The sequence below is a fragment of the Balaenoptera physalus genome, assembly GCF_965194825.1.
Source record: "Balaenoptera physalus genome assembly, chromosome: 4".
Lineage (NCBI taxonomy): Eukaryota > Metazoa > Chordata > Mammalia > Artiodactyla > Balaenopteridae > Balaenoptera > Balaenoptera physalus.
In genome coordinates, this window is record NC_138891.1 from 90,675,480 (window position 1) to 90,695,514 (window position 20,035).

Consider the following 20,035-nt stretch of genomic DNA (forward strand, 5'->3'; position numbering starts at 1 on the left):
TTCTCTTCCTTTCTCTCTCCTTCCATTCCCCACTATGCTTCCTTCTACTTTCTGTTAACCTCCCACATCTATTCCACCACTCAGGATGAAGAAACATGTGCTAGGCACATAATAAGTGTTCAATAAATGCTGCCAAAATATATGGTTAAGGCAGGAAAGATTATGGAAGAAAGTATTGGGAAAAGAACCATTCCAATTCAAGCTCTGTGTAAACACTATGATAAATATAAACTAAGATTGTCTGGGAGGCTTTAAGAATAGCACATGCAACAAACTAAAAGCCTTGATTAAGTTCTTCTAATTCAAATATTAATGAGCACTTATACTTCCTGAAGATCTTTAATAGATTCTGTTGAAGATTCACTGGGTATCGATGCCCCATCTTTATTCATTTCTGCTAACTGTATTTCAGGGATTGATTTCACATTTATATTGTACTCCATAAGAGGTGGACTTAGTTCTTCTTCTTCATTTTGTAACTCTTCTATTTCAATACCTAAATATTAAAACCAAAACACTCAAAGTCTGGATGCATATAATTTTAGCCTCTTATCACTATTTTAAATATATTTACTCCCCCCCATAACACCACCCCAGAAATAGAAGACATCTTACTCTGTTCAAATACTAAATGAAAAAAAAATGCCCATTTATTAATGACCAAATAACAGGTACATATACTAGCCTGAAACCAATCAATATAAGCTCAAATGCTAAGATACCTGAGTGTTATCTTAAGCAGACTATAGATATAGATAATGTAGAACTTAAGTCAATTCTAAATACTAAGTTTTTGAGTATCCTGATATTGACCTTATTAAATATTGCAACTAGTATTATTTTAGGGCATAAGTCTGAAACATAAAGAAGAGAAGGAAAAGCTAGATGTATTTTTTTCCCTTTTTTCTTCTTTTTTATAATCAAAGGTTGTTAAAGGGTATCAGCCCCCAATTATGTGACTTATTTGATACCATGATCCTTGATACTGCTCCAGAGATTTAATATCTAAACTTGTGGACTTCATTTGACTGGTCACAGATGGTCCAAACAAAACCCATTGTGTTACTTTCTTAAGTATAATTTTACTCCAAACAAAACCCATGGTGTTATTTTCTTAAGTATAATTTTAACTGCAGAATTTGAATTCCATTTTAAAAAAACCAACAGTACATAAATGGAAATTAAAAAATTAGCAACTCACCACCTGGCAGAAAAGTATATAGCTTAACAATGGATAGCTAACCAGATAAAAGTTACATAAGCTAAGCAGTAGCATATATGAGCAGGTAGAGCAAGCAGGTAGGCATTTTTGCCTGTTGAAGTGCCCTGTGTGTCAAAAGTTAAAATACTCTGTTAGGGTAAACCCTAGGGCACGTGCACTAAGACAAAGGCAGAATAAAGGCTCATACTAGATTCAGCTGACCAGTAGTAATCTGACCATATAATTTTCCGAGCTTGTAACAAACAATTACAGTTTATCATACAGTTTATCTGACCGAGTAAAAATCTATAGGTGCCCCTTAGCTATCCTGGGTTGAAAGGTCACTTAGGCATTTGGTCTTTAAACATACTTACGTTGACTGCCCGTTATTGACTGTAGAGCAATTCCTATGATACATAAAGAATAAATTTAGATATATAATTGCAAATGTAACCAGCAAATATCAGACTGAGACTAAGAAAAACCAGAAGATTTTTTACACTGCACCAATAAATATTATAACTAAAAATAACCAGCTTCACTCACGAATCCAGTTTAAACAAGGCATAATTAGATTATAACATAAAGGTTATAAACCCATGTTTAGAGAAAGGTTTAAAAAAAAGATAGTTCATCATAGATAATGCCTAGAACACAAGCACTTTAAACCAAGAAGCAAATTTTTACAGTTTACAGTCTAAGGTCATGAAGTAATAGTCAATTATGAAGCAAACCTCCATTGAAAGCTTGAGCCTTTTTTTTAGTAAAATCCTGATGAGCATTCTCTCTCCTTGCCCATTAATATTTATTAAGCACCTATGATATATCAGGCTGTGTTAGGCTCTAGAGTTTGAATGGTCAGAAAAAAATAACCGTCAAAGAGATTTAGTGGGGACAATGGATATTAATCAAATAATCAGATATACAAATGAAAACCAAAACTGTTATAACTACTAGGGAAGACATATAAGATACTAGGAAAGCCTCTATTAAAGGGACTTGAGCAATAAGCTCGTCAGACTTTCAGAGTGAAAACTGTTTGAAATACCTTGAATTTATTGCTCAACTCACTTTCCCAAATATTTTTATTCTCATAAGTTTTTGTCATTCAAAATCTTAATAGAGTAAATGTAAAAAAGAAAAGCCTCTAATTTATAAGCCAATTTACAAGTCAAGGGTGCTTGCCTGACTTTCTTATAGCATCAAACTCAGCATTCTCTTCTTTTATCTTCAAAGAAAGCTCTTAAAGGTTAAGTAGGAAAACACAATGGAATCCCAGAGCCTTAGCAAAAGGAGTGGGATTGGGGCCTAGCAATTATCGCTGAAGAAAATCTGGACCAGGTCAACAATTACTAGAAACTTGGAAAGTTATACGTTTAAATAGCATCAGTGTGATCATCAGTTGCTCACCAGGTAGTATGACTAATAACTTGGGACCAGGAAAATTCACCTAGAATAACACAGCAAGGGTTTCAGTGATGCTGACATGGCTTCAACTCCACTTTCCACCATGACAGCTGAGAAGCTGTCCTGGAATGTGGGGAGGAGGTCTGAAGTCTTCCCCATAACAACAAATAATATTTGGGAATGGCCACCGCCAACCTTAGACAACCTTAGACCTTGCATAAATGTTATCTGATTTTTAAAATTACCTATGACCAAACTTTTAAACAAAAGTCAAGGTTCTGATAGAAAGGAGAAATATACACTCATGGTGTCTAAAAGGGCATTCTTGAAATACTCAGTACCTGTATTTCATGGTTTTAGGCATCCTTAATTTTGTAGAAGTGATAAAACTCCTCTACTTAAAAATATTCAACAATTCCTTTTTGAAAACACAAATTCCTCAACATGGCAAGAGAAATCCTCTTCAATGTATTCTATGAACTCTCCCCTACTTTAATCTCAGTATTGCCAAACTTTTTAGTTCCTTGTACTATAATATATTTTTATGTTTCTGTACCTTTGCTCTTGTTTCCTTCTGAAACATCCTTCTCCATCTTCTTTACTTGGCTAACTTTTACATGTCATTTAAGAACTCCTTAGATATTATATCTCCAGAAAGCCTTTTTGGATTCTCTTAGGCTAGAATTTCCCATGGTATTCTGGAAACATCTCTAGCACTGTAATTTCTATTAGCTTCTTGATGAGGATATTCTCTCAAGAATGTGAGCTCACTGAATCTCCTACCCTTAGCACTGTATCTGGCACATAGCAGACACTCAGTGAAGGTTTAACTGGCTTAAGTAAATAATTATTTTGTACCTTGTTGATAGCAGGATAACATCCTCTGAATGATTTCTGGTACTGGTATGCCTAGGTAGATGGACAGCTGATGGTAATCAAGGGAGATATTCTCAATGGGATTCTCCTTCACTTTGTCAATATCTTCTTGCTTCATCCCGAGGCGCAGAAGAATATCTGAAACTTTTTTCCAAATTGAATTGAATTGTGACTCAGTGAGACCATTCATCAAAATCTCACTAAGGAGGATATCCCTGTATTTGCACAGCCTCAGGATGTCTGCAGACTTAGAGAGATCAGAAGATAGTGGTTCCATATTCCAGCCATTTATGGGTGCAGGGAACACATTCAAATGTTTTATGAGAGCTAATAGGAGGTATAAGTCAAACTGTTTGGACTGTGGAAGCTCCTTGTTTGGGGGATAAAGCAGATGCCATGCTCCACCCAAAGGGTGATTGGTCCAAAGATGGTTGTAGTAGGGTTCCAGTACATTCTTGTGTATAAGAAGCTCTTTTTTCAAAAGAGGGGGTGGCATAGCCTCATCAAATATTTGCCGAACAATGTCAGTACCAGAAACAATAATTATATGAAGCAGATGATAGAAATAATTATAATCAAGTTTGAAGATAGGCATTTCATCTGAAAATGAATTTTGAGAAGTCAAAAGATTCCACATTAATGCTCTTTTTCTATGTGATTTCTTGCATTACATCCTAAGCTCCTGTAGGACAGGCACTATTCCAAAAGAATGAAGTACAGTACAGTGCTTTGTCACAGCCAGTGCTCAATAAGCATGCTGCTATCTGTCTAGCTGTCAAAAAATCAAAACAAAAACAGTATGTTCCAAGCAAAAGTAATCACAAAAACTAATCACTATAGAAGGCTTTCAACCATCCAGGGTTTTGTTCAAGTAAATGAGCTTTGGCCACCAAATGGCATAAAAGTATTAAGCCTTTGAAAATTCTGAAGACTGTCAAGAATGGTAACTGCCAGGGTTTAGTTATATTTTACTTAGGCAATTATATTTTATCTTAATCAGCATTGTCCAGTAAAACTTTTTGTGATGAAAATATTTTAGATTTTCACTGTCCACTAGCCACTAAACAGTGGAAATGCTGCTTGTCTGACAAAGGAACTGAGTTTGAAACTTTATCTAATTTTAATGAGTTTAAGTTTAAATAGCCACATATGGCTAGTGACTACTGTATTAGACAATGCAGAACGATAGCAAGAAATGTAAAGTGATTTAATGCCTTGCTTCTCAGAGTACAGTCCACCGACCAGCAGCAGCAGCAGCAGCAGCCACGTGGGAGCCTGCTAGAAATACAGAATCTCAGGTCTCACCCCAGAGATACTGAATTGGCACCGACATTTCAACAAAATCACAGATGATTCAAATATATATTAAAGTTTGAGACACACTGATCTTATGAACCTCTTGTTCTTATCCTTTCAAAAAATAAATTAATGATTAAGTAGGTATTTCATCAATGAAATGGAATAAGGCATGAGACTGAACTATTTGATATTTTTCTGGTTTAGTAGCACTTCCAAAAGAGGAAAGTAGACTGAGGTGAATTAGAAAGTAATAAGAATTTGGTATATGATGGTATATTTTTTAAACTAATAAAATATGTGTTTATTATAAAGTACAACTTTATTATTTTATCCTTCATGATTCTGTGTTTCAAAAGATTTTTAAAGTAATATTTTTGTTTGATATACTTGACATAAACTGTGGAGGCAAGCAAGGTTACAAAGCAAATGACTCAAGGAGTTTTCTCTGGGCTGACAAATAAGAAGCTGGCTAGGATCAGGGACATCTATTCTCCCTAGCAAGAAGGAATGCCACCAGACTACTCTTCCATGGGTCCAGGAGCCCTTAAGCTCTCCAAGTGCTGAGCAGCTGGCATTTCCTAGCACACTCCTGAAGAGCTGGCACCTAAGTTTAGACTACCTGGCCTTGAGCCCCAAATGTTCATTCTTTCCATTTCACCCTTTTAACAGGGAATGCAACAAGTGAGGAGTTGGTAGGGAACATTAGCTGAAGCTCAATCTGTGTAGTCACAGCTATGCACCAAACTCAGCAAACCTCTCTATAGATGCAAGGTAATGTGATACCCATACACCTGCTGATCTTTCTGTCCATGAATTCCAGCCTACACCAAGTGATGTTTGTTAGTGTAAACCCAAGCCCAGCGAATGACAAACTCAAATAAACACATGGTTGTTAATGGCATGATACTTTACAGAGCAAGTCAAAATTTTTAACACAGTTTTCAACAGGAGACATATGAAAGTAAAATATACCTTTTGTACCAAATTTTAAACCGATCTTCGGTCTTATATCGGTATCATCTATTTTCAGAGACATCAACTTTTTGTAACTGCAAATGGAAAAAAAATTAGGTTAAAAAAGTCAGTCAAGATTTCTGGTATCAACATGGCTAAGTCAGTGAGCATTTTCTTCTCCTCCTTCTGGAAATAATTTAAAAGCAAAGGAGAAAAATAAATGAACAAATAAAAAACACCAACAGTAACAACCCAACATTGACACTTTCATTAGAATTCAGAGGCAAGTAGAATTGCTAGATTTCATACAAAAAGAATCACATGACTAGCTTATTTGCAAGAAGACTATTTGGTAGTAGGAAAAAAGAAATCTTTGCACTGTAAAAAGGCAGCAAATCTGGAACTCCTCCCAGACCCTCCTCCACCACAGCATCTTCTTACCAATAACTATTCCAAGAAAACTCAACTTATTTAATGACTACTGATTAAAAAAGAGAGAAAGAAAGAAACTGGCATAGCATCAATACAAATAATTAGAAAAAAATTGAGGGAAAAAGTAGCAAAATTTATTAAATAGACTAAACACTAAGTAAATGCTGCTATGAAACAGATGAAAAAACTTGTGGCTTGGCTTTGAAATGAACTCTCCCACAGAAAACAATACAAAAAAAAAAAAAAAAGGACAGAGATGTTGGTTTGGTGGTGGTTGTTGTTAACTGATTTTACCTCCAGCACCAGCATAACACCGCCAATCAGCTACTACATTGAAAACACTTTAAACTCTAACAACATAAAGTACTGGCAAAGATACTGAGTAAAAGGAATTCTCCTACACTTAAAGTGGGAGTGTAAATTGATAAAAGCACTGCGGGAAAGAGTTCAGCCATACCAATTATGGAGCACATCCTACAGCTTGCATGGGCAAAGGAGCAAATTTCGCACTTCCGCCTAACTCTTAAGCACAGTCTCCAGTCCCACTTCTCTGGGAAATATGGCTATAGATGGCCAGTCGGTACAGAGCACATACTATGGCCCACTCAGACAAGGGAGAAACTTCGAGCTCTCACCCCTCTGGGAAGCATGCCCACATATACCTAGCAACCACGAAGCATATCCTACAGCCCGCCTGGGCAGGGAGTCAAGCCAGTTGCCATACCTAACTATTGAGCATAGCCCCTGGCCCTGGATAATCAGGAAGCCAGAACAGTGACCCTGAGCAGCCTCAGAGCCCAACCTAAGGTACTTTCCAGTTGCAGAACCCAGCCTAACACCTAATGCAGCAGCAGAGCCCAGATACAGCCCTGCTGAATGCTACCTATGTAATCACTCAAGCAGGGAGCCCAGCCAGTAACCTGCCCAACATCAGAGGACAGCCTCTGGTCCCATTACACCAAGGAATCCAGACAGCAACCCTGACATTTTCTGCCTCACCGAAATGTGGGGTACAGCTGAAGGCCACACCTCACCCAAAAGCAGAGCACAACGAACAACCTATCTGATTGCAAAGCCCATCCTGTGGCCCTGCCCAACTTTGGGGCACAGCCTGTGGTCCTGCCTGATTGCAAAGTACAGCCTGACATCTCATCTGACCATGAAGCCTGGCCTGTGGCCCCACCTGAATGCAGAATCCAGCCACTGTTTCCATCTGCTCAGGAAGCACATCTTGAAGCCCCACCTGACCAGGAACAATTGCAGAGCATGGCCTGCAATCCTGCCCAATTACAGAATCCAACCGGTGACAACACCCAGGCAGGGAACAAAGCCTGTGAATGTGCCCAACCAGAGGTGATTACAGAGCACAGCTAGTAACCCCACCTGACCACAACATAGCCATCAGCCCGACTTGACCTGGGAGCCCACCCAGCAGCCCCACTTGAACATGGAACCCAGCCATCAGCCCCACCCAATAGCACCCCACTCCCAACCTCAGAGCACAGACTGTGGCTTCACAGAACTAGAAAACCCTATGGGAAGTTCTATTTACCTGTAGATGCTACAAGCTGATTGGTGAAGGTCTTTCCCTGCCAAAACAAACCTGTAAAGTCTGCAAGTGGAGACCATGTACTCAAATGTGCAGATACCAATGCAAGTATACAAAGATCATGAAGAATCAGGTAATATGATGCCACCACAAGAAACTAATAAACTTCCAATAAGTGACCCTAAAGAAATGGAGATCTATAGACAGTGCAAAGAATTCAGAATAATCCTATTAAAGAAGTTCAGTGAACTACAAGAACACACAAACAACTAACTGAAATTAGGAAAACAATGCATGAACAAAATTAAAAGGTCAACAAAGAAATAGAAACCATAAAGAAAAAAAAAAACCCAGAAGTCCTAGAGTTGAAGAATACACTGACTGAACTGAAAAATATAATAGAGAGCTTCAACAAGACTTGATCAAGCAAAAGAAAGAATCAGTGAACTCAAAGACAGATCATTTGAAATTACCCAATCAGAGGTGGAAAAAGAACAAAGAATGAAACGAGTAAAGAAAGATTACGGGATGTATGGGACAACAATAAGAGAAACAATATACTAGTATGGTAATCCCAGAAGGAGAAGAGAAAGAGAAAGGGATGGAAAGAGTATTTAAAGAAATAATGTCCCTTCCCCAAACTTAAGGTGAGAAATAGACATCCAGATTCACAAGGCTCAAAGGACCACAAATGGGTTGAGCCTGAAAAAGACTACATCAAAATGCATTATAATTAAACTGACAAAAGTAAAAGACAAAGAGATACCTTTGAAAGTAGAGAGAAAAGCAACATTGCCTTGAAATCAGTCTTGGCAATGATTTTTTTAATCTGACATCAAAAGCACATGCAAAAATAAATAAGTGGGACTACATCAAACTAAAAATCTTCTGCACAGTGAAAGAAACAGTCAACAAAATGAAAAGGCAACCTACAGAACAGGAGAAAATATCTGCAAATCATATATCTGATTATGGGTTAATATCTAAAATATATAAGGAAGCCATACAATTCAACAGCAAATAAATAAATAATCCAATTTAAAAAGGCAAAGAACTTGAATAAACATTTTTCCAAAGAAGATATAAAATGGCCAACAGGTACAGGAAAAGATGCTCAACATCACCAATCATCAGAAAAATGCATATCAAAACTACAATGAGATATTACTTCACACCTGTCGATAGAGCCACTAGGGGAAACAGTATAGAAGTTCCTCAAAAAATTAAAAATAGAATTGATCCAGCAATCCCACTTCTGGGTATATATTATATGTCCAAAGGAAATACGATCTCTGTCTCAAAGAGATACCTACACCCCCATGTTCATTGAAGCATTATTTACAATAGCCAAAACATGGAAAACAACTTAAGTGTCTGTTAATGTATGAATAGATAAAGAAAATGTGGCATATATATACCATGGAATACTATTCAGCCATAAAAAGGAAATCCTGCCATATGTGATAACATGGATGAACTTGGAAGGCATTATGCTAAGTGAAATAAGCCAAACAGAGAAAGACAAATACTATACGATCTCATTTATATGTGAGAGCTAAAAAACCCTGAACTCAGAAACACAGAGTAGACTGGTGGTTGCCAGGGGTGGGGGTGGGGCGTGGGAAAAGGGTAAAGGGGTCAAAAGGTACAAACCAGGGGTCCAAAGTACAGCATGTGACTATAGTTAACAATGCTATATTGTATACTTGAAAGTTGTTAAGAAAGTAGATCTTAAAAGTTCCCATCACACAAAAAATCTATGTGAGGTGATGGATGTGTTAACTAAACTTATGGTGGTAATTGTTTCATATATACATATATATAAAATCATCATGTTGTACACCTTAAACCTACACAATGTTATATGCCAGTTATAGCTCAATAAAGCTAGAAATTAAAAGACCAGCAGCAATATGAAAAAAATAAATAGATCATGACCAACTGCTATTTATTCTTGGAAAGCAAAGTGGATTCAACATTTGAAAATAAATTGATGTAATTCAACATGTTAACAGATTAAAGAAGAAGAAGAAAACCATATGATCGTCTCAATGGATGCAGAAAAGCATTAGTTCACTATCCATTCATGATAAAAATTTTCAGAGAAGTAGGATGAAAAAAGAATCTCTTCAACCTAAAAAAGGGTATCTGTAAAAATTCTACAGCTAACAGCATACTAAATGGTGAAAAACTGAAGACTTCTTCCTAAGATCTAGAAAAGGCAAAGATGTCTGCTCTCACAAGTGTATTCAACATTGTACTAGAGGACCTAGACCATGCAATAAGTAAGGGAAAATAAACAAAAAGCATACAGATTGCAAAAAAAGAAATAAAGTTGTCTTTATGTATAGATGACATGATCATTTGTAGAAAACCTCAAAGAATCTATAAACGATATTAAAATTATTAAGTATCAAGTCACAGGATACAAGATCAATAGACACCAATCAATTCTGTATAACACAAATAACTAGAAATTGAAATTTTAAAATTATCATTTGCAATAACATAAAAAGTCAAATATACATGGATAATCTAACAAAATATTTATAGGATTGTACAAATAAGACTATATACACAGAAGACTACAAAACATTCCTGAGAGGCATCAAAGAAGACCCAATTAAGTGAAATTAATTATACATCATCTTCACGGATGGGAAGTCTCAATATTGTTAAGATGTAAATCATCCCCAAATTGATCTACAAATTCAATGCAATCGAAATCTCAGCAAGAAGTTTGGAGAAATTTATAAGGTGTTTCTAAGATTTATCATGTAATAGCAAAGGATCTAAAATAAAAAAATAGTTTTGAAAATTTAAGCGAATGCAAATTAAAACCACAGTAAGATACCATTACACATCTTTTAACATGGCTGAAATGTTTAAAATTGATAATACCAAGTGCTGGAGAGAATGCAGAGAAACTAGAATTCTCTTATTATGCTGGTGAGAATAACAAAATGTACAGCTACTTTGAAAACAGTTTGGCAGTTTCTTATAACATTAAACACACACCATATGACTCAGCAATCCTGATCCTAGGAATTTATCCAAGAGAAATGAAAGCATATATCTATACAAAGAGTAACACATGAATATTTATAGCAGCTTTATTTATAACAGCCTAAAACCAGAAACAACTCAAATGTCATCAACTGTTAAATGAATAAATAAGTTATGGTACTCTATACAAAGGAAGACTACTCAACAACAAACAAAAATGAACTACTGATACATGCAATAACAAGGATGAATCTCAAAAGCATTATGCTAAGTTAAAAAAAATTCAGATGCAAAAGGCTTTCCTACTAGAGGATAGTCAGAAAAAAGCAATATTAATCAGAACAGAAATCATATCAGTGGTTACCAGGGTTTGGAAGTTGGAGGGGGGAATGACTATGTAAGAGATTTTAGAGAAACTTGGGATGATGGAAATACTCTTGATCATGGTAGTGGTTACTCGGCTGTATAAAAATAAAATCATTTAAAACGTATATTTTTAAAAAGTGAATTTTACTGTATTATGAGCTATAGCCTGAAAAACTGACCTATAAAAAAATTCAGTGTTTAGAAATGCATTTATAATTATTACATTTATCAAGAAAGCAAGGAGATGATTACTGTGAAGGTCAGGATAACAGTTACCTAGGAAGAGGTTGAGCTGGGGGAGAGGGGAACAGTGAGTGCTTCTGGGGTGCTGACAAAATTCTATATGGGTGGAGCCACAAGACTGTCTGCTTCATAATTCGTTTTTAGACTCTGCATTTATATTTTGTGAGCTTTTATTTATGCATATTTTAATAACAATAAAGCATTTTAATGTTAAAAAACAACCAAACTTTTTTGTCATTCATTCACGAAACCTCATGAGGTAGCTCTTCCACTTTTGGTAATAAGGTCCAATTATCAGAGGGTTTTCCCACAGAAAATAACTATAAAACTTAGGCAAATTACAAAAAGCAACTCCTTGAAGGCACAGAGAGTAGAGAAACAAACCAACTCTGCTGTAGGGGGTATATGCTCGGGGAGAAGAGAAGAGGACTGTATGAAATTAAGTTCACCAATTTTAGAGCTTTGAGCCTGAGGCTAAGTATACCATGGTAGAAAACAAAGGTCTCCTTGGCTGAGGGAACCAGAAAATTGAAGCCATGGAACCACGGCTGCTGAAGAGTGTGGGGGAATCCCAGAAAGGAAAGTCAGAGAAGAGATCCCCCAATTTTTTCCGGCCACATCTCTGACTGACTGCTGAACCATATGTGTGGAACAGACTCAAAGCAGCTCAGCTAAAGGCTGAAGTTCTGAATTGAGACTGAAACCACCATCCAAGGAAAACAGGTTCGCAGTTCATCTCCAAATAAGTTAATTGCCTGTCAAACAAAAGTAACATACTCATTGTAGAATAATGGAAGTTAGAATCTCTACATCTGTCATGTATTTATTGGGTACCAGCTATATGCCAGACATTAGGTTATGTACTGGGAATATAGCAGTAAGCAAGTTAAAGTTCTTGCCCTCATGGAGGCTATAGTCAAATGGAGAAGAGAGCCTAGAAAGTGTAACAGAACTTAGTAAATGTTTTAATAGGAGAAGTAAAGGGAATATGTGATTGAAACACCTAATGCAAAGTAAAAACGACTTTCTGGAAGTTTTAACCAGGCAAAGTCAAAGGAATGGCGTATTCTAGGCAAGTCCTAGAGGTAAAACAGATGGCACACTTAAGAACTAAAAGAAGCTCAGTATATTTGGTGTATATATAGTAAAAAAAAAACAGAATGACAAGAGATGACACTAGTGAGTACAGCAGGGACCAAGGTGACTAAAGAGCCAAGCTAACGAGCCTGAACTTAATTGAGAGCAATGAGAAGCCTCTGAAAGATTTTCAAGCAGAGAAGTGAAATATTTCCATTTTTTTTTTAGAAAAGTGATTTTGATGGCTGAACAGACTGTTCAATAGACTTGAACAGTCAGACTGAAGAAAGGTAAGACTGGAGACAAAAAAGACGGGTTTAGAAGCTGTTTTCAGAATTCCAAATAAAAGAGGGAGGAGATATGGGGATATATGTATACATATAGCTGATTCACTTTGTTACACAGCAGCAACTAACAACACTGTAAAGCAATTATGCTCCGATAAAGATGTTAAAAAAAAGTAAAAAAAATAACTTTAGCTTAGTGGAAGCACAGGGGCAGAAGTAAGGAGGCATGTACAATATATTTAAGAAGTTGAATTGATTGGACCTAAAAAAAGTTACAGAGCAACTGTAACTGGGAAGAAATATTGTGAGTCTAGTTGTGGGCATACTGAACTATAGATCTTTTTGAAAAATAAAAATGGAAATCTTTAGCACGCAGGTAGACAGACCTAGATTTTTAAGAGTGAGATCTACAGCAGAGGTAAAGATTTGGGTTTCATTAGCTCATAGGGAAAACTTAGATATCAATGTAATAACCCTGGTAGATTAAAAAATGGTAGACATTTTAAACAGAAGAAAAGAGAATCAATGGATTAGGATAAGTTTTATATTGAAATTTCTAATTTCAATAGCAACAGTCTACACCTCTATGAATTCCCAGCTTATATATTCCTCTGCAATACAGCTTTCTCATCTAAGAAACAGGATGATCCTAATTGTCAGACAAGCCTGGAGGCTTGAATGAGTTTTGAAAGCTAGGAGAAAGTTTTTATATCATAACAATCTAATTTAAATAACTTTAAGAAAAATACGTTTGGTTTTCAGGAAAGGATTCTTTTCATACTTAAGGGAAAAGTATTCACATTTCTACTTTTCTGCTTTAGAATTTAAAAGTCTACAAAGTGGGGGGCAAAGGGGTAGACAAATGTCAATTAAATACAATTTTTTCACACAACTGATACTGTCTTTAAGTTTAATGGAGCTCCAGAAAGTAACAGAAAACACAGAAGAAAGAAGCAACTGAAAAATACATACATGCTCAAAAAAAAGTAGAATATTTAATTTCAAGCTTACCTTGCTCCTAAATTTTCAATGGTTATATATTCATCCTTTCTCACAACTTCAAACTGCAAGTGATGAAAAAAAAAAAAATAGCCCTAAAGTAGTTCAATTTTCAAGATTCTTTAATGTTACTTCTTAGACTTAATATTTGAAAGAAAACAATGAGAACGAAGCTATAGTGAATATAAAACAAATAAAACAGAAGAAACAAGCTATAAACAATCTTAATCAAATAACAGACTAAAGTTGGTCTTAAAAACTAGTTCTGGGCTTCCCTGGTGGCGCAGTGGTTGAGAGTCTGCCTGCCGATGCAGGGGACACGGGTTCGAGCCCTGGTCTGGGAAGATCCCACATGCCACGGAGCAACTGGGCCCGTGAGCCACAATTACTGAGCCTGCGCGTCTGGAGCCTGTGCTCCGCAACATGAGAGGCCGCGATGGTGAGAGGCCCGCGCACCGCGAGGAAGAGTGGTCCCCACTTGCCGCAACTAGAGAAAGCCCTCGCACAGAAACGAAGACTCAACACAGTCATAAATAAATAAATAAAAGAATGTGAATTTCTTAAAAAAAAAAAAAAAAAAACTAGTTCTACTTTATATCACTATAGGATTTAAATGTCAAATCTAAAATACAAGAAGACCATACTAAACATTAAAAAATATATATATTCCTATTTATAATTTTGGTCTGTTTACTAATTAACTGAAAATTCAACAAGATATTTCATTAATTAAAAAAATAAAATGGATACCATTTAAGTGCATTTTATGTAACAGCTACTCTATGAGATGTTCTATAGATATTTTTATAGGAAGATGCTTAGAGACTAAAAAAGTGTTCAGAAAATCTAAAATTAGTTTTAACCATAGGTGGAACAGAATTAGATTATCATCCTTTGTTCATGATAAAGACTTTCCTCATTGCTACAGCCATGGCCTGCTTTGTCTGTTTCTGTTTCTGTGTGTGTATGTGTGTGTGTCTTTATTTTTAAAATTTTCTTATTCTTAAGTACCACTTAAATACTACTTTGGAGAAATCAATGCAATAAAAAGGTTAGAGAGCTTAGTCCCATCAAAGAGAATATGGCTAGAATACTATTACTACAATTCCCAAATCCGTTTGAAGTCAAAAACATCATTCCAGTGAAGGAAAGCAAAAAAATAAGAAAAAGATACTCACCAAAATTTTGACAATTCCAGGTACCTCACATTGCAGCATCCTTACCATGTCACCTGTACATCCTTCCTTCAAACATTTTTTCCCACTAAAACTCTAAAGTTATCAATAGAAAAAAAAACAATAAGTTATCAATAGAAAAAAATAATACAAACAATAAAAACAGAAAAAACCCGCTGATGTGCAAGACTGATTATATTTAAATAAAGTTAGAAGCAGATATTGCTAGACAGTAAAACAAAAGATGTGAATAAACATTTGAGAGTTACCTGTTCAAAGATAGTCCATTTCTTATACCAATGGATTTCCTATTTAAAATTTATGACTACACTTTTCTCTCTCATCATTTCTACTTCAAAATCTTCAAGTAGTTATATTACAAACTAAAATGTATTTGCTGGCCCCAATAAAAGCAACTTCAAGTAAAATATACTAATTAAGTAAGTGCAAAAAGGAATACTGAATTTCTATTAGATATATGAGGATTCCAGGGAAAACGAATTTGAGTCCTTTTTCTGATTCTGACCTTGTTATTTCCTCCGGTTAAGTTACTTAGTTTTCTTTTACATCTCTTTCTAAAGTTGAGCAAAATGGATTGCCCTAATAATCAAAAAAAGTGAAAAGTATTTACACACTGCTTAAAAAATGAATAATAATGCTTTATATAATGATTTTTACAATGTACAGTGCAAGTTTATCTGTTTTACCTGTTAACCCTCATAACAAACTTATAAAGTAGGTATTACTATCCTCACTATATGGCTTAGAAAAATGAGTTTCAGCCTAGTGCAAAGAAAACTAGTAAGTGGCTCAGTCTGGACTTGAACTTGGAACTCTCAACTTCATATACAGTGCTCTTTCTGTTCCACCACAATTCCTTTATAAGTGTTTTCTGCTGTTTGCACAATGTAAACACTCTAGAACCAAACATTATAGACCCAACTTAGGGCCATTACCTCATTAAAGAGTAATTAATATAGAATTGGGCTTTTGGTTTCTACTTTAATTTTAGCGGCAAAGAATTCAATTTAGTTATATGACTTTAGGCAAATATAAATAATACAAATATATTTGGGGTTTTTTTGTTTTGTTTTTTGCTGTTTTGTTTGTTTGCTTGTTTGTTTGGCCATGCTGCATGGCTTGAGGGATCTTAGTTCCCTGACCAGGGATCTAATGCCGGCCCCGGCAGAGAAAGCGCCAAGCCCTAACCACTGGACTGCCAGGGAACTCCCAATAATACAAGTATATTTTTGAAGACTATAAATTTATCACTGTTCCCTTAAAATAGAAACTATCCTTAAAATTATATAGTTGTTCTTTCTTTTTATTAAGTGATTCTATTTATGTCCTTTATGTGAATATACGTAACAATATTTCTATTCTTAAGAGTATAAACTTCTAAAGGGAAGAGAACAAATTAATAGAAATCAATAAGCAAAGCAACTAGCAGAGTATTTCCTACAAAGACCTGTTTAATAAATGGTGATGATAAACAAATAGTGAGGAGAAAAGCATCAGAGAGAATAGGAAAAAAAAAAATGAAGGGAGAAAAAAAGAGGGGGAAGGATGTGATCAGGAAGAAATGAAGAGGAAAGAGGGAAAATAGAGGAAAGAGTAGAGGAGGATATGCTGTAGTAAAGTTTTTAAGGAAGAACAAATATAATACCTGATCATTTTCACCTGGATATTTTAAATTCTTGAACTTTTTCCAGCAAATTTTATGGAAGTAAACACAACAGCTTTTACTGCACATTAACTGAAAAAATCCCTGGAAAAGAATAAAAGCTGCTGATAAGAAATAGTAATCCATGTAGATATAGAAAATACCACCTTAAGTCATTTTTTAAATTATTCTATAACTAGATGAGCTTTAGATGGCATTGAAAATTTATCAACAGATCACTGGTAATCAAAGAACTATACAAGTCATTTTTATATCACTAAAGACAAAAAAATAGGCAATAATTTGAATAAGTTAATGTAATATTTTCCATATGCTGTATACAACAAAATATCAGAAACTTGGTGAGTGACCTTTGTAGATGAACATGCTGTCTGCCCCACTTCACCTCAACTTTTACATTTTTCTTTCAGCCCCAATTCCATACCATTATTCCCCAAAACTTCTTTGTCACCAATCACCAGACCTTAGATTGCTATCTTGGTGAGAAATGGCTCCTGAGCTACTGCATTATCCCAAGGTATAGATTTCTTGTCTTTCCTAGTGTGCCCTCCCTGGGAACCACAGTCCTGCTTCCTTTAAATAGGTACACTGCTTAGATGACAAAAATCTAAGTTTTGTGGCCAAGACTTCCTGCTGCTACATGCTATCCATTTGACTGGAACCCTGATGCCTCCCTGGGAAACCACAGGACCATATCACCATGTCACCGAAACCAGGACTGACCCTGACCTGCCCCGAGCACTGCACTTCACCAGGCCTACACTTCCCAATATCCATCTTACCCTAATGAATAGATCTTGGCTTTCTCCTCCTTCCCATCTACGCCATTTGCTCTATACATCATCCTTTTCAACTCAGATTTCCAATCTTGTAGAAGTAGTCAGATTTACACTGATGACAACATCTCAGCTTATCTTGTGATTTTCCACAGTCTTATTCTGATAGATCCAGGGAGAACTAGACTTGAAGTACTTTGATTGTTGAATTTCTTCAAATCAAGGCTGGTTATGTGTGTGTGTGTCCCACCCAAGGCCCACAGAAGAAATAATGATCCTTACTTAGTAACATAATTCTTGAGGAGTGACAACCTTTCTCCTTAGTAAAATGCTAATATTCTCAACGTGTAACATTTCTAACTATGAAGAATATTTTAGATAATTTCCATTATATGATTATAAGAATATTTGTTATAACTTCAGAAACTTGTGAATATTACAAAAACCCTAGCAAAGCCAATTCATTCTTTTACTGACTCAAAGAATATAAATATTTCCTGATCACAATGAATCTAAGCTCTGAGACATTCAAACAGCTTCTCAACTGCATTATCACTGTAATTAAACTAAGTACTTTTTAAACAATATTTTGATGCATGATAATATAATAATTTTTATCTAAGTTTAACTTTACAATCACATTTTTAAAATACTCAGTTAATTGGTAATTATAGTACCTTATAATTGGTGTTCTTTAAAATGTCAGCTTCACAAGATCGCTCACAATCTAGATAACTGCAAATGGTCTGCTTCATTATATTACCCTCAGTTGTCTTGATGAAATTGTTAAGAAGGTCCTAAATTTTAAAAATAAAAATACATCTCATGAATCAGTAATAAAAAAACTACAACACTTATCTTACCTTAAGTTATATTTCCATTTCATATCCTTTTTTGAAGGTGTTGTATATATTTTTTAAAAATAGTTATAGAACCTATTTCCCTCATTCAAAGTAAACAATACATAGAAAGGCCCTAAATAAGAAATACTACACTTCTTATTGAATACAAACATGGAGAAAGGATAGAAGTCTATGTTCAAAGCTATATGTCTACTCTTCATTCTAACTCATAACACCTAGCATGTTCCTAACAAGAATTACTTGCTCTGATATAAATACAGAGAGACAAGAAATCATTGGAAACCCAGGAGAGTCCTTGATAGAACTGGCCCCCAAGACACCATGTTGGCAGTGGAACTACTGTAGTGGTGCAACAAGCTGCTCAGCCAGAAGGGGCAGAGGCAGGGTACAGAAGTATGTTTCCAGTGTTCAGAGTTACAACTTGGAATGCAATTTCCATATTTTAAAATGCTAGTTAAAGGTTTGTGAAACACACTATCAAGTCTAAGTTAAACAGGTCCTTAATACTGTCCCTTAGAGGGACATACTCATATATATTGAGGGTATAAGACATGATAAAATAAGCCTCTACAGACTATTTTACAAATCAAGTCAGCATTTGTAACATTTGTTTAATGGCATTCAGAATTTTATGAGGAATAAAAATGTTTTGATCAAGTTGACTAGAAAATTTTAAGTATCAAGAGAGAAATAAAGAAGCAGTGTTCAAGGACCTATCAATATGAAAGTAGTATATTCTGTGAGGATAACCAATAGTCAAGTGGAGATGCTGAAAACAAAGGGATAGGACTCATAGTAGGTATATAATTACTGTGGTTTCACATATCTGACACTTAATAGTTCAATATTGATCTGTGAGTCTCCTAACAAAATCTGTTCCTTGTTCCTTACTCCTCATCTTCTGCCTCAGTCACTGATATTCACTCATTCAATAAATATTTACTGAGTGTCTGTTACGGGCCAGGTTGTTATGAATGTTAAGGGATGTTAAGGATACAGCAGTGAACTTAGCAGGTTAATACTTAGTCCTCATGGGACTTACATCAATTTCATCTACCACTATCTATTTAGGTTCAAGCCAGTAGTCTTGAAGTCATCCATTGTATAGTTATTCCATCACCCTTTACATGCAATATATCAGCAAGTACTGTTGCGTCTTCTCCCAGAATATACTGCAAATTTTTCTAATTCTCTCTCCATTGCTACCACTCTATGTCTTACCTACATTACTGACTATAACAACTGCCTAACTGGTCCGCCTCTTCCTTGCCTACTGTGTTCAAAGCACTCTCTGCAAAAAAACAAAAGATCATTGTCAGTTCCTTGCTTAAAACTCTTCAATGGCTTCCCACTACCTAAAACAAAATCCAGAACCCTTACCAAGACTGACTGCAAGGTCCCGCAGAACCTGCAGAATCTGAACCCAGTACACCTAGCCATCTCTGGTCCATCTCTTCACATTCATCTCTAGTCTCACTCACTATAAAATTCATGATTTTATATTTTCAGTTCCTCAAATTTGCCCTTCAAGGCCTGAGGGCCTTTCCACATTCAATTCTGTTTACCTAGAATGCTCTTACCCAACTCTTTACAGAGCTAGTTCCATTCTCAACCTTCTGCTTCCAACTTAAATATCACCTCCCAGAGAGGCCTTTCCTAACCACTACACATAGATACCCATACACATTTATGCATATATACATATAGACAAATATGGATATATGCAGGTATATAAGTGTATGTCTGTGTGTTCTCCATTTTCTCTGTCCCAGTCCCTTGTTTTTCTTTAGAACACTAACTACAATTTGTAACTATTTTATTAATATTTTTTAACTTTCTGA

At 35.6% G+C, this 20,035-nt stretch overlaps 1 protein-coding gene across 10 annotated transcripts in view; it reads right to left on the reverse strand.

Annotated features, from left to right (window-relative positions):
* DZIP3 (DAZ interacting zinc finger protein 3) overlaps positions 1 to 20,035 on the reverse strand; it is a 115,330-nt gene that overhangs the window by 57,362 nt on the left and 37,933 nt on the right. For 8 of the 10 annotated variants that reach the window (XR_014263074.1, XM_082460313.1, XM_082460311.1 and 5 more), the window contains 8 exons: positions 18,009 to 18,128; positions 16,538 to 16,639; positions 14,875 to 14,967; positions 13,709 to 13,761; positions 5,756 to 5,832; positions 3,467 to 4,084; positions 1,576 to 1,608; positions 327 to 496 (listed from right to left, as the gene is read on the reverse strand). Coding sequence is in view for 9 of the 10 variants with exons in the window: in XM_082460313.1 (XP_082316439.1) it covers positions 327 to 496; positions 1,576 to 1,608; positions 3,467 to 4,084; positions 5,756 to 5,832; positions 13,709 to 13,761; positions 14,875 to 14,967; positions 16,538 to 16,639; positions 18,009 to 18,128 (1,266 nt within the window). In the remaining variant the exon portion in view is untranslated. The remainder of the gene's footprint in view (positions 1 to 326; positions 497 to 1,575; positions 1,609 to 3,466; positions 4,085 to 5,755; positions 5,833 to 13,708; positions 13,762 to 14,874; positions 14,968 to 16,537; positions 16,640 to 18,008; positions 18,129 to 20,035) is intronic. The other 2 variants (XM_082460314.1, XM_082460307.1) reach the window with 2 other exon arrangements.